Below are 12,582 nucleotides of genomic sequence, written 5' to 3' on the forward strand. Positions count from 1 at the left end.
TGGTGTGAATTATTATGTCATTTTGTCCCTCCAAATCTCATTGTAGGAGGTGGACACGACCATTCCTAATTATGAGATCATGTGCATGATCCGAGACTTCCGTGCAAGTCTGGACTACCGACCTCTAACCACAGCTGATCTGGTGAGAAGAAAGCGTTGATTTTTGACTTCACGTCACCCCACTCAGCAATGTTAACATTTGAACTTTTTGCCACTCAGATTGAAGAACACAGAATATGCGTATGTGTGAGGAAACGTCCGCTGAATAAAAAAGGTATGCTCTCTCAAATCTTATGTCTCTTTACTGTGTTGACAAATTCTTGTTTGTGCTTGGTTTTCAGAACTCGCCATGAAGGATTTGGATGTGATCACAATTCCCAGTAAGGATGTGGTGATGGTGCACGAACCTAAACAGAAGGTGGACCTGACTCGGTTCCTGGAGAACCAAACCTTCCGCTTCGATTACGCCTTTGACGACGCCACCACCAATGAGATGGTTTACAGGTTGATTTCGTTCCCTGCTTCCAGCATTTCCTGAAGATCTGCGTTTACTTCGATAAACTAATTGGATTATAAAGTGGGTGTGCCTAATGAGGTTGTCGGTATGATGTTCTCTGAAGGTTTACTGCCAGACCGTTAGTGGAGACCATATTTGAGAGGGGCATGGCCACATGCTTTGCCTATGGACAAACAGGAAGTGGTAAAACTCATGTAAGAAGCTTACAATGTAGACTACAAATTAAAATCAGTAATTTTTTCGATTTCTAAAACAGCTGGTGTGTTTTATAGACAATGGGCGGCGATTTTTCTGGGAAGAACCAAGATTGCGCCAAAGGAATTTATGCATTGGCTGGTAAGTCGAAGGCCATATGTACAATGTTTGTGGTTTAATGTGGAAAATTGGTCAAATGTTTTAAAAGCAGCATAATTTGGCTGTAAACATATTCATTTGTTTACAGCTCGGGATGTATTTCTCATGTTGAAGAAACCCAATTACAAGAAGTTAGAGCTCCAAGTGTTTGCAACCTTTTTTGAAATCTACAGTGGAAAGGTAAAGAATAAACACATTTGGTATGTTTTATGATCTTTAAAAAAATAAATAATTATTTAAGGGAAGTCAACCCCAAAGTTTTTTTTATTTTTTATTTTTTTATTTTTTATTTTTTTTTAGTATGAGCTAAGCAGCAAAATCCACCCAGTTTTTATCCATCTCAGAGAGCGGCCATTTTGAAAATGACATCACGGTTGCTCCAGGCTCAGATAACGACCTATCATGCCACACCTGTTTTCTGAGTTTGGTCCTGAGCCGTGATTGGTTGTTACCTAAACCCTGAGAAACTGTGATGTCATTGTCACTGAGATGGATGAAAATGGGTGGCTTTTGCTGCTTAATTCATATTCCAAAAATCCACTGTGCTTTCTCTAAGGTGTTTGACCTGCTGAATCGCAAAACTAAACTGAGGGTGCTGGAGGACCGAAAACAGCAGGTGCAAGTTGTGGGACTTCAGGAGAAGGACGTCAAGTGCACAGAAGATGTCCTGAAACTCATAGAAGTGGGCAACAGCTGCAGGTACAACAGCCTTACAAGTTGCAACAGTTTTTGACGGACTTCATCAAATACACATTTCTTGTTTTCCTTTCCCTAGGACTTCGGGGCAGACGTCAGCCAATGCGCACTCGTCCCGCAGCCACGCCGTGTTCCAGATCATTCTTCGGAGGAAGGGCAAGATGCACGGCAAGTTCTCCCTCATTGACCTGGCCGGGAACGAGAGGGGCGCCGATACTTCAAGTGCTGACCGGCAGACTCGCCTGGAGGGTGCCGAGATCAACAAAAGCCTGCTGGCCCTCAAGGTTTGTGGGAAGTCAACAGAAGCGTGGAAATGCTGATGTGGAGTAAATATTTTTGACTGGCAAATACGTTCCAACATACTTGCAAATATTTTTTAAAGTGAAATGTGTTATTTTTATATACATTTTTGCAAATATGTTTAAAGGGACTACACCATGGTATTTTAAGCCTTTCCACAGTTAACTATAGGCATGTAATGATGAAATCATTGTATTTTTTTATGAAATATTAGGTATTTTTCTGGCTACTTTTCCAATACGGAAGTAAAACGCCCAGTTCAGTAAAACCCCGCCTCTCCTCGTGTGGTTGCCGCGCGACTCTGCTGCCAAGGAGCGCTTCTCTACATGTGGAAATTGTGGATGGATGGATGGATGGAGGAGGCAGAATGTTTATTGATAAAGGCTTTTGTCAATATCCCATGGAGGGAGGTCTCAAAGAAAGTGGGCGTGCGTTTAGTCCGCCGAGGCGGTGCGGTGGGTGGGGCCGCTCGCAATGACGTCAAACCGTGCCAACATCTAGTTTTCTCAGGTTGGGAGGGGCTGGTGCTTGGAGAGCAGAATGACCTAGAATTTCTCATACAGTGGCGAATTGAAGAAAACACAACTTTGGTCATGTTTTTTGGTAAGGAATTAGCATTTTATTATGGCTAAAAGCTCCGAAAAGTTGAATTATCATGTTGCAGTCCCTTTAAAAGTATTTTGCAAATGCACCCAAACCAATTTAAATAAGTTTGAACGTATTTGCGCGAACATTTAAGCGTACTTGCTAAATATGTTTAAATGTGTTTGTAGGCTAAATGCTAAAAACTTGGCATTTTTCTCATAATGAAAGATGGTATGACATAAGCATGCACAAGTTCTTTCTTTTTTTCTATTTTTTTAAGCATTTGGCCTATATTATCTCAAAAGGTTGAAAAATTAAATAACATGGCTTATTTGTATTATTCTTTTTTTATTATGTCTGCAGTGCATGATTTCCATTCCACGTTTTTCCCATAATGCTATGGGGCATGCGCATACCCAGTGGTATTATGGGGGGGGATCCCAAACAGAAATCATGTACTACAGACTTAATAAATCATAAACAATTACGGATAAACATTGTTTGTATACTTTTTTTTTTTTTAACTTGTTCTTATAATGTAGGCCAAATGCAAAAACAAAAAACTTTTTTTTTTTTTTAACCACATGGCATACCCACTATTTTTAGCATTTAGCCTACAAGTATGTTCAAACGTACAGTACAGTATTTGCAAGTACTGTATAACCTTTTTGCAAATACTGGCATTATTTGCAAAAACTTTGCTACTCAAAAATCTTTACTGCCACATTGGCAGTTCCACGCTTCAATAGAAGTCAAATGGCAGTACAATAGTTCTGTTTTATGCCAATGCGTCCCTAAGTGTGACTAGCTACTTGGAACCGTCTCAGTTGAAGGGTCTTCCTAGGACATTTAAAATACAGTAATTACAGATTCATCCTAGTGTCTGTAGACTTGTATAGTTTGTGGTGGTTTCAAATGTGGACTATAATCTTCAATGTGCAGTTCCAGAATGAGTGTTTTGTATAACTAGGATGCTACTAGATTAAAAAAAAAAGTACATGTTCCAACAGGAGTGCATCAGGGCTCTCGGCCGCAACAAGCCACACACTCCATTCCGAGCCAGCAAACTCACCCAGGTCCTGCGAGACTCCTTCATTGGTGAAAATTCCCGTACGTGCATGGTGAGTTCATGACCTCTGTATCGTGATGTCTCCACGTCTCTTCACACAGCCGTCACCTGAGTGATTTTTTTTTCTTTTCTTTGTGTGGTCAGATTGCAACCATCTCTCCTGGTATGACATCCTGCGAGAATACCCTCAACACGCTCCGCTACGCCAACAGGTGCTCGTTCGTGTTCATCGCCGACAGTGTATTGTTGTCATCCTAGCATTAGATTGATAGTAGCTTTACTCCTGACTAAGGTGAAATTGTTTCCTACTGTTGGTAGTTCTTGTCTGACTCTCTATCCCTGCTCTCCGTTTTACTCTTCTGGCCCTCTCCCCTTCTTGCCTCTCCCATGCTGCCCCTCTACACCCGGGCGTAGAGTGAAGGAGTTTGGGATTAGTCCGTCAGACATCCCCTTCTCCCAGGGTGGTCAGGGGAGTCGCCCTGAGCACTCTCCGACCAATACCTTTGAGTATGATGATGACTTTGCTGCTACTCCCCCTGGCAGGTCAAAGCGCTTTTGCACCGCACCTACACAAACACTAGCGCATGTGCTTTATTGACGCTTGCTTCTTACATTGGCACCATGAGATGAAATATGAGTTGGTCAAAAATATGAAGTAGGTTTGCAATGGTGTCACGTATGTGGCGGTTTTGTATTCATGCATCTCATTAAAGAATGGTTAACTATTAATGTACATTATCCAATAAAAAAGAAATATTATTTTTTTTATACTGTTCTTGCATTGGATCTCATTGTGCGAGTGTACCTAATGAAGTGGCCAGTCAGACATTATGAATTAATGGGCTAATTAACAGCTGGACATGTTCACCATCTTTCAGCCTTTCTTCCTTTCATCTGCTTGTGACTCGCAATTGTATTCACTTTTTTTCCCGTTGCGCCTTCATTAGCGACATCTTTTTGTTTTGGTTTTCCTTTACGTATTGTATTGACCATACAATGTTGGCCGCCATCCATGACGTGATTCCTGTTGCGAATAAATGGCCTGCACCTCAATGAAAATGGATAGATGAACCAAGCACCCACTAAACAAACCTTTCCTCTCCATGCATGACATCACTGCTCCCATGATGTCGCCATCCTGTTCAAGTCAACCCCACCCCCAGTTAGCTTCCATCTATCAGCCACCTAGCGTCTTTAAAGGGGAAGTCAACACCAAAATAAATTTCTGGACAGTAATATGTTTTTATGCAGACCCACTAGTTTAAATACAGTAACTATTGCATTCGTGGAATATGAGTTAAGCAGCAAAATCCAGCAGTTTTTATTAATATTTCAAGGCGGCCATTTTGCCACTTGCTGTTGAGTGAAAATGACATCACAGTTGCTCAGGTCTCAGGTAACAACTAATCACAGCTCAGCTTCAGAAAACAGGTGAGCTGTGATTGGTCGTTGCCTGAGCCCTGAGCAACTGTGACGTCATCGTCAGTCGACAGCAAGTGGCAAAATGGCCGCCCCCTGAGATGGATAAACATGGGTGGAGTTTGCTTCATAACTCAAAAATCCAGCAGTTTTTATCAAAATCAGACGGCGGCCATTTTGCCACTTGCTGTCGACTGACGATGACATCACAGTTGCTCAGGTCGACAGCAAGTGGCAAAATGGCCGCCGTCTGATATTGATAAAAACTGCTGGATTTTGCTGCATAACTCATATTCCACAAACGTTAGACTAGTGAGGTCACATGACACATAATTATCAAATGTTTAAAGTTCACCTCCCCTTTAAGTGATTTCTGCTCAGTAAATATGATCAACCCTGATGAGATTTATGTTTGGTGTTCAGGGTGAAGGAACTTACTGTGGACCACAACCAGGTGATGGAGGGAGGTCGTGGCAACATCCACGCCGTCAACCAGCTGGAGTTTTTAGAAGAAGAATGGCAAAACAGTTCGCCGCAGAGAGACGACCTCAAGCTGCTCTGTGAGCAGAATGTAAGTCGTTTGTGGACCGATGTTTTTCAGATTCAACACACATGTATAGGGTTAACTGATGAACATAATAAACAGGGAGAGTTTAGTAGCCTTTTCATCAATTTTGGGTGTCTTCACCTTAAATTAGAAAGCCTTTTTGGTGTGTTCCCTATCTCCATGCTAGTGTTCCTTGCTAGGTATCTAGTTGTGCTGGACTAGAATTGCTAAACTTGGCATTGCAAATCATGCAGTAAGGACGCTGATTCCAATCACTTTATAGAGCCTTTTAAACAACCACCGCTAATTTCTTAAGGTGGAACCCAGAGTCAGCATAGAGAATGAAATGTGAATTCATCAAATTTGCGAGTAAATTGAGACAAGCTCATTTTGATTTCAGTGTTTATACTTCTTGTGAGGGTTTTGTTTGGTGGTGTGCCGTCGGATTTTTCTGGTATATAATGTTATAAGATTACATAAGGTGTTTCTCATCAGGGGCGGCGCTATATGGTGGCAACCCTGGCCACCCCTTGTCACTCTCTGGACACACCCTCACCTAGGGGAAAATGTATATCGAATTTTTTTTGCGATTCTTAGACCCTTTGATAGTCTGCCACTAATTATTTACATTAAAAAGGAAGTCAACTCCCCCAAAATCTTGACAATAACATTTTCTATATAGCCCCACTAATCTAAATACGTTGTGTTTAATATTGCGTTAGTGGAATATGAGTTAACCAGCAAAATACACCCGTTTTTATATCTATATCAGGAGGCAGCCATTTTGTCATTTGCTGGCGAGTGCAAGTGACATCACAGTTTGCGCAGGTTTCAGGTCACAAACCAATCACAGCTCAGCTTCAGAAATCAGGTGGGCTTTGATTGGTCATTACCTGAGCCCTGTGCAACTGTGATGTCATCTTTAGCCGACAGCAAGTGGCAAAATGGCTGCCTACTGATACAGATAAAAACGGCTGTATTTTTGCTACAAATGTAATATTAATCAGAATGTCATGTTTAGACTAGTGAGGTCACATATAACAAAATGTTGTCAAGAAATGTTGAAGGTTGACTTCCCTTTAACTGCTTGAGCTGAACGCAAACTCCAAAAGAATCTGTCTGCAGGGAGCAAACCTAAGTAAAAAAATAAATAAAAAAATTGCCCTGTCTCCCAGGAGGAGGAAGTGTCTCCTCAGCTCTTCTCCTTCCACGAGGCCGTCTCTCAATTGGTGGAAATGGAGGAGCAGGTCTTAGAGGACCACCGTGCTGTTTTCCAGGTCAGACCATACAAGAAAGTCTTAACATTCCAATTTGTTTGAATCTCTTCATTTCCAGACTGGAAAAAATGATCGATTTATTTTTTGTTCCCATTTCCAGGAGTCCATCAGGTGGCTGGAGGACGAGAAGGAGCTCCTGAAGATGACGGAAGAGGAGGTGGACTACGATGTGGAATCTTACGCTACTCAGCTGGAGAAGATCCTGGACCAGAAGATAGACATCCTCACCGAGCTCCGAGGTTTGACCCAAGCACATCGAGCAAAGGGATACCGCCAAATATCGCAACACTGATCTCGTCTCTCCTCCTTTGTTTGGTGCAGATAAAGTCAAGTCATTCCGCTGTGCTCTCCAAGAGGAGGAGAAAGCCAGCAAGCAGATCAACCCCAAGAGGCCACGTGCTCTTTAGTGAGACTGAGGATGTGAAAAGAGAACCACTAGACAGACGTTTGCCTGTCAAAGCGCAAATAAGAGGACTGACCTTCCCAACAGGCTCAAACTTTTGTGACTTGTCGTCATAGAAACCGACTGTGTCGCTACAGGCTTCATAGGAAATTTAGGAAAAGGACACTTGGGAAAGAAAATTGTTTTTGGTTTTTCCTCATGGAGAATGTGAACATTCTCCTTAAATTATTTCCTTTAATACTTTGTAACAGTTGAACAGATTTTTTTTTTCATGCTTTCCAAAGTTTTGCCACGCAAAACCAGTGTTTGATTTACGGTTGCCCTGGCTAACATGTACAGTCCGCATGCGCACTGATGTTATGGCGTCAGAATTTTGGTCATTATATAGTCACATCTGAAATGCAGTCTGTCCGCCCTCCTACTTTTTACTTGTGAGGAAGAAGCAGCGGAGCAAAATGTTCCTTCCTCTTGTGGCCCTAAAAAAAATATGTGTCGTTCGCTTCCATTTGTGCCATTTAATGCTGTGCGGCAAGTTTCTTAAACTTCATGTTCAACATATTTTCCACCCCTGTTACAATTTGTTATAAAAGCAACTGGAAAGGAAAAACAATAAATGTATAGTGAAGAACACTATTCAGTTTCTGTTTGTAGGAGGCAAAGGGTTAAAATATTTGTACAGCCCTTTTAGGCCAAGAAACGACATTTTATTCAGTCACATACTTGCATAAAAAATAAGGTTGTGACTAAAGTTTATTTTAATAAATTAATGTGACTTTTTTGTTTTAATTTCCATCCCTTTATTCAAATTAGTTCTCGTATCGATTTTCATTGGTTGGCGGAATGAATTAACACAAATTGGCGTGTTTGCTTTAAATTTAGATGGACGGTATCTTAACGGTTACAATGTTTGTCACAAGGAGTTTAGATTTTTATTACATAATAAACACATCCTTGAAATAACACCCAATTCCATGTAAGATCATCTCAATGTGAGGTCTTGACATGCATTGTTCATTTTTACAATTATAAATTTCTCCAGCTCTCCAAATGCTGAACACCAATCAGTGGCCTCCTCATGTAGCCTTTAAGAAAAGTGGATCCCCGCCGAGTTGAAGGCATGAAGCAATCTGCGGAGTAGAAATACAAGAAACACATGAGAAATACCTTCATGAGGTGAAGACCGCTTTTATTTCCTGAACCGAGTATCCAACTTACACCATGAAGTCATCAATGTCCATGGACCTGGCTCGCTTGTCACTAAATTGTACCTCTTGCAAGATGCCTTCTATTTTCTTGGTGATGCTGAAGTCTGCTGGCACTTCCTGTCAGGACGAAGCATGAAGGGTTCTCATTGCGGCCGGTGTGTGGCAAAAAGGCACAAGTGCACTCACCACATTGTGTACAGAGCAGTGAATTCTGTAGTTCTTCTCCAGGAGCTGCTCCACTGCGGTCGACCTGGAAATCCAGGAAACCAATACAACTCGTGAGCCAGTTGGATGTACAGAAGCGTATTGTGTTTACTTAAAGAAAAAAAAATCCAGCTTTTCTATTTTTTTTGAGGGGGGGGCTTTTTTTTGTTTTTAATTTTCAGATTTTTTTTCTGTTTTACTGCCATTTTTTCCTTCTAAAAAAAAATCTGATTTATTTTTATGGAAAATAATATTCTGAAAACAGCACCAGCTTCTGTTTTTCAGGGTATTTTTTTCTTTAACCTCTGAACTGCAAGTGACTTGTTGCAGACTCGCTAATGGCCGGACACTTTCCCACATGCAATATACACTTTTGTAGCAACTTAACTGTTTATTAGTTAGCTTACCAAAATCATATCGATTGATTACCATGTTTGTAAACTTACCTTAACTGAGCTAGTAAGTGATATAATTCAAGGTACGTTAAGAGGTATGCGGGGAAAGTGTCTGCCATTAGCGAGTCTGCAACAAGTCACTTAGAGTCCAGAGGTATATATAAAAAAATAAATAAAAAATATTCCATAAAAACAGCACTAGCTTCTGGTTCGTAATTTTTCATAATTTTTTTTAATATCATTTTTCCTCCTGTCTTTCTGAATAGCCCCGCTCCCCCATTTTGGGGAATGTTTTCTAATGACAGGAAGCAAAAACAGAAATAAATTCAGAAAAACAGAAAATAAAAATAAAAAATACACAAAAAAACCAAAAGCTCCCCGAAAAATTGTCAGAAAAACAGGAGCTTTTTTTCTCTCAAATGATTGCAATATGCTTCCGTATGGATGGAACGCTTTTTTCTCCCATTTTTTTTTTTATTTATAAAACTTCTCTCAATCATGAGCACATTTACTCACTTGAACGAAGCGTTGAGGGTTTTGTTCTTTCTTACGAAGGCTACTCGGACCAAGCCATCCCACTCCTGAACAGAACAGAACTAATGTTTAAAGGTCCACTTTATCTTTAGAGCAGTGGTTCTTAACCTTGTTGGAGGTACTGACCCCACCGAATCATTTTTGATTGAAAAATAAACCTTTTTTTTTTCTTTTCCAAATTCAAGACAATAGTATCGGGTTTACTGGTGAACAAAATGAACAGTGAGAGGAGCCTTTCTATCAAATCTGGCTCTTGGATTCAGAAAGCATGTTGGTTAAGAACCACTGCTTTAGTTTAGAATTCCAATTTGAACAGAACTCTGCACCTGGAAGTTAACTGGAGGAGGAGGATTTTTGGGCTCTATCCTCACAACACTGGACTCAACTTTCGGAGGAGGACGGAAGTTATTCTTCCCTACCTGTCAAAAATAAAATAAACAATATATTTTTTTAAATCAACATCTTAAGAGTTTCTTCATCAAATTAACTAAAAGTGCACATACTTTCATGAGATGGTCCACACGAGCCAGAAGCTGAGTGTTGATGGACAACCTGCAGTAGAGTTTGTCTCCGGGCGGGGCCACCAGACGCATGGCAAACTCTCTCTGGAACATTAACACAGCACACCTGAAAGAGACGAGCAGACGTGAGCTACAAACTCCTAAATCATTTGAAAATATAACAACCTGAGCTTGAATACCTGAAGAAAGGTCGATGTAGCAGCAGTTTGAACACAAATGGCGATGAAATCTGCGGAATTCAAACGTGACACATGAAGTATACGCATTCACATTCAAAATTGTGCACAATGTGAAGAAAAAAAAGTATTTACCTGGTAGGGTAAATTGGCCACGCACACGTCAAAGAACGGCAGGTCTGTTTTTAAAACATCCCCGACTAATATCTGTAGTTTGGTTTGCATGGGTCTGTTGGAGGGCATGACGAGCTCATTACACCACACGTTCACTTTTGAAGGGTTTGTGGCTAATTAACGATTCCACTCACGTGCATTGTACTCGTTTCTGCAGTTCGGCAACTAATCGGCAGTCCAACTCGCACGCCACCACCTAACACACACAGGTTTATTTTTTTTCCAATCTAATATTAAGAATAAGAAGTTCGTGCTAAAATCAATCTTTCATACCTTCTTGGCTTTTTCTAGTAGTTTAACCGTCAGGTTACCAGTTCCAGGTCCCACCTCCAAAACCACATCTGTTGGCCTGAGCGCGGCCTGAAAACGACGCGACGCGTTCAAATTCAACAAATCTGCCACAATCAGATCACGCGAATGCAGTCAGGCTAACCTTCTCAATGATGCTGTTAACAACAAGAGGATTCTTCAAGATGTGCTGACCCACTCCGGTGTTGAACATAATGCCTGCAACACAAGAGATTAGCCATTATTCTTAATTTCATAATTTTAATGTGTTTGAGAATACCGATGTATTTTTCATTTGATGTCATTTAGGGCTGACGATCAAATATTTGCAAACTTTCAGCAACATTTGCTATTGGTGCTATAGTATAGTTTTAGACCAGTGGGTCTCAAATGAGATTTAAAAAAATATTTTAAACATATATGTAAATATTTGAGAAAAATGAAATTTCATAAAAATAATTTTATATTCAGTAGGCTATTCAATTTCAGTGTCTTAAAAACACATCTCCCCATGCCAGAATGGTTCGACCCACCGCCACCTAGAGTCACCTGTCAATCACTTGAAAACCTTATAAAAATTCAGTTATTTATTTTGGAGAACAGTGCTTTACTATGATCCCAAAAGATGACACCTTATGTTGATAATAATTTGTATGTGCACAAATCTTTAAAATATTTATTTATTTTTATTTCCAAATGGTTCAAGAGACCACATAAATACAAATAGAGTTTCAAAGTTTAATAAATCAGAAAATGATGGCAAAGCACTCTGTTTTAAGTTGTTGGTGGGTCGTTGGTGGGTCCCCCCATTCAGAAATGCTTTCCGCTGGTTAGGGGGTACTTGGCTGAAAAAATATTTCAAGGGGGTACACGTCACTGAAAAAAGGTTGAAGTGCACTATTTTAGACTACTGTCTATTATAGTTGCATTGCATTGTTGTCTGCATTATTTATTGCCTAAAAAGACTTTGCTAAAATTAAGAGATTCGTGTTAAGATACGTTAAATTTTATAGCCATATTGTATGATTGCTACGTTCATTTTTGTACATACAAGCGGTCATGTTCATCTTATTAAGGCGCTTTTTTAAAAAAAAATTATATGTATGTTCCATACGTTCTGTAAAGGTTTGTCCCGGGCGACCCTACACCTCGACCACGTTAAAGTAGGAAAATAAACGAAAATGCACTTTTGTAAATGGCAGTGGATATTTTTTGCCGTGACCGGCAACTCTCCTGCTAGCTTTATTATACCGTCATTGGCCTAATAGCCGGAACTAGTCATGCACTGGGCGTGGTTCATACCTCGCTTACTCCACTCACCCCCTTCTGTGTCTTTTCACATTTTGTTATGCCACCGAAGTTACGGGTTGACTTGCCACTTTAACCATTTACCATTATTCCATGAGGTTCACTGGCGCAGAATTCGTACTTGTAGTTCTCGCGCGATTCACGGCAAAATAGCGCTAGGTGCCGAGTTGCCAGTCACGGCAACATATCCAATTAATTTGCTACAACAATCAACGTAAATGAAGACTCTAGATAATACTTCCAACATGACAGTTTACTGAAACGGTGCAATTTGTAAGACCACGATCGTACACTTGGGAAACATGCTAACATTAGCGTCTTTCATGAGGAACGGTACCTTGGTTTTTAACCTCCTGATGCTGCCTGCTTTTCTTCTCCGCTTTCACTTTCGGCATTTTGCTGAATTTGTGGATACTAATGCTACAGAAACGCACAGAAGTGGTCTTTCCCAGTGATTTGGTAAACACGTGTGACGCTCGCACACTCTTCTTCGCTTGCAACTGCTCAGATTCTTTGAGACGTGAGGCGAGACCTGGTGGCCATATTGGGAATGACAACCACAACTTGTAGAATAGCCATGTGCAGTACAGTAGATATTCTTCAAAACGTA

At 40.6% G+C, this 12,582-nt stretch overlaps 2 protein-coding genes across 4 annotated transcripts in view; one reads left to right on the forward strand and one right to left on the reverse strand.

Moving 5' to 3' along the window:
* LOC144049330 (kinesin-like protein KIF2A) overlaps nucleotides 1-7,800 on the forward strand; it is a 17,504-nt gene extending 9,704 nt beyond the window's left edge. For 2 of the 3 annotated variants that reach the window (XM_077562152.1, XM_077562153.1), the window contains 15 exons: nucleotides 47-142; nucleotides 220-274; nucleotides 342-504; nucleotides 621-711; nucleotides 790-853; nucleotides 960-1,051; nucleotides 1,428-1,570; nucleotides 1,647-1,851; nucleotides 3,463-3,573; nucleotides 3,666-3,733; nucleotides 3,936-4,064; nucleotides 5,364-5,511; nucleotides 6,663-6,764; nucleotides 6,865-7,003; nucleotides 7,086-7,800. In XM_077562152.1, the coding sequence (XP_077418278.1) occupies nucleotides 47-142; nucleotides 220-274; nucleotides 342-504; nucleotides 621-711; nucleotides 790-853; nucleotides 960-1,051; nucleotides 1,428-1,570; nucleotides 1,647-1,851; nucleotides 3,463-3,573; nucleotides 3,666-3,733; nucleotides 3,936-4,064; nucleotides 5,364-5,511; nucleotides 6,663-6,764; nucleotides 6,865-7,003; nucleotides 7,086-7,171 (1,692 nt within the window). In that variant the 3' untranslated portion in view covers nucleotides 7,172-7,800. The remainder of the gene's footprint in view (nucleotides 1-46; nucleotides 143-219; nucleotides 275-341; nucleotides 505-620; nucleotides 712-789; nucleotides 854-959; nucleotides 1,052-1,427; nucleotides 1,571-1,646; nucleotides 1,852-3,462; nucleotides 3,574-3,665; nucleotides 3,734-3,935; nucleotides 4,065-5,363; nucleotides 5,512-6,662; nucleotides 6,765-6,864; nucleotides 7,004-7,085) is intronic. The other variant, XM_077562154.1, reaches the window with a different exon arrangement.
* A 273-nt stretch (nucleotides 7,801-8,073) lies between these two features.
* dimt1l (DIM1 dimethyladenosine transferase 1-like (S. cerevisiae)) lies at nucleotides 8,074-12,524 on the reverse strand. Its single transcript, XM_077562158.1, has 12 exons — nucleotides 12,310-12,524; nucleotides 10,810-10,883; nucleotides 10,650-10,736; nucleotides 10,511-10,572; nucleotides 10,338-10,431; nucleotides 10,206-10,255; nucleotides 10,009-10,132; nucleotides 9,832-9,924; nucleotides 9,488-9,552; nucleotides 8,559-8,622; nucleotides 8,383-8,489; nucleotides 8,074-8,294 (listed from the first exon to the last, which is right to left on the reverse strand). Exons 1-12 carry the CDS (start codon nucleotides 12,365-12,367, stop codon nucleotides 8,252-8,254), a joined length of 921 nt encoding a protein of 306 aa, XP_077418284.1. The 5' UTR covers nucleotides 12,368-12,524; the 3' UTR covers nucleotides 8,074-8,251.
* Between the last annotated feature and the right edge of the window lie 58 nt (nucleotides 12,525-12,582).

This window comes from Vanacampus margaritifer, chromosome 3 (genome assembly GCF_051991255.1).
Source record: "Vanacampus margaritifer isolate UIUO_Vmar chromosome 3, RoL_Vmar_1.0, whole genome shotgun sequence".
Classification (NCBI taxonomy): Eukaryota; Metazoa; Chordata; class Actinopteri; order Syngnathiformes; family Syngnathidae; genus Vanacampus; species Vanacampus margaritifer.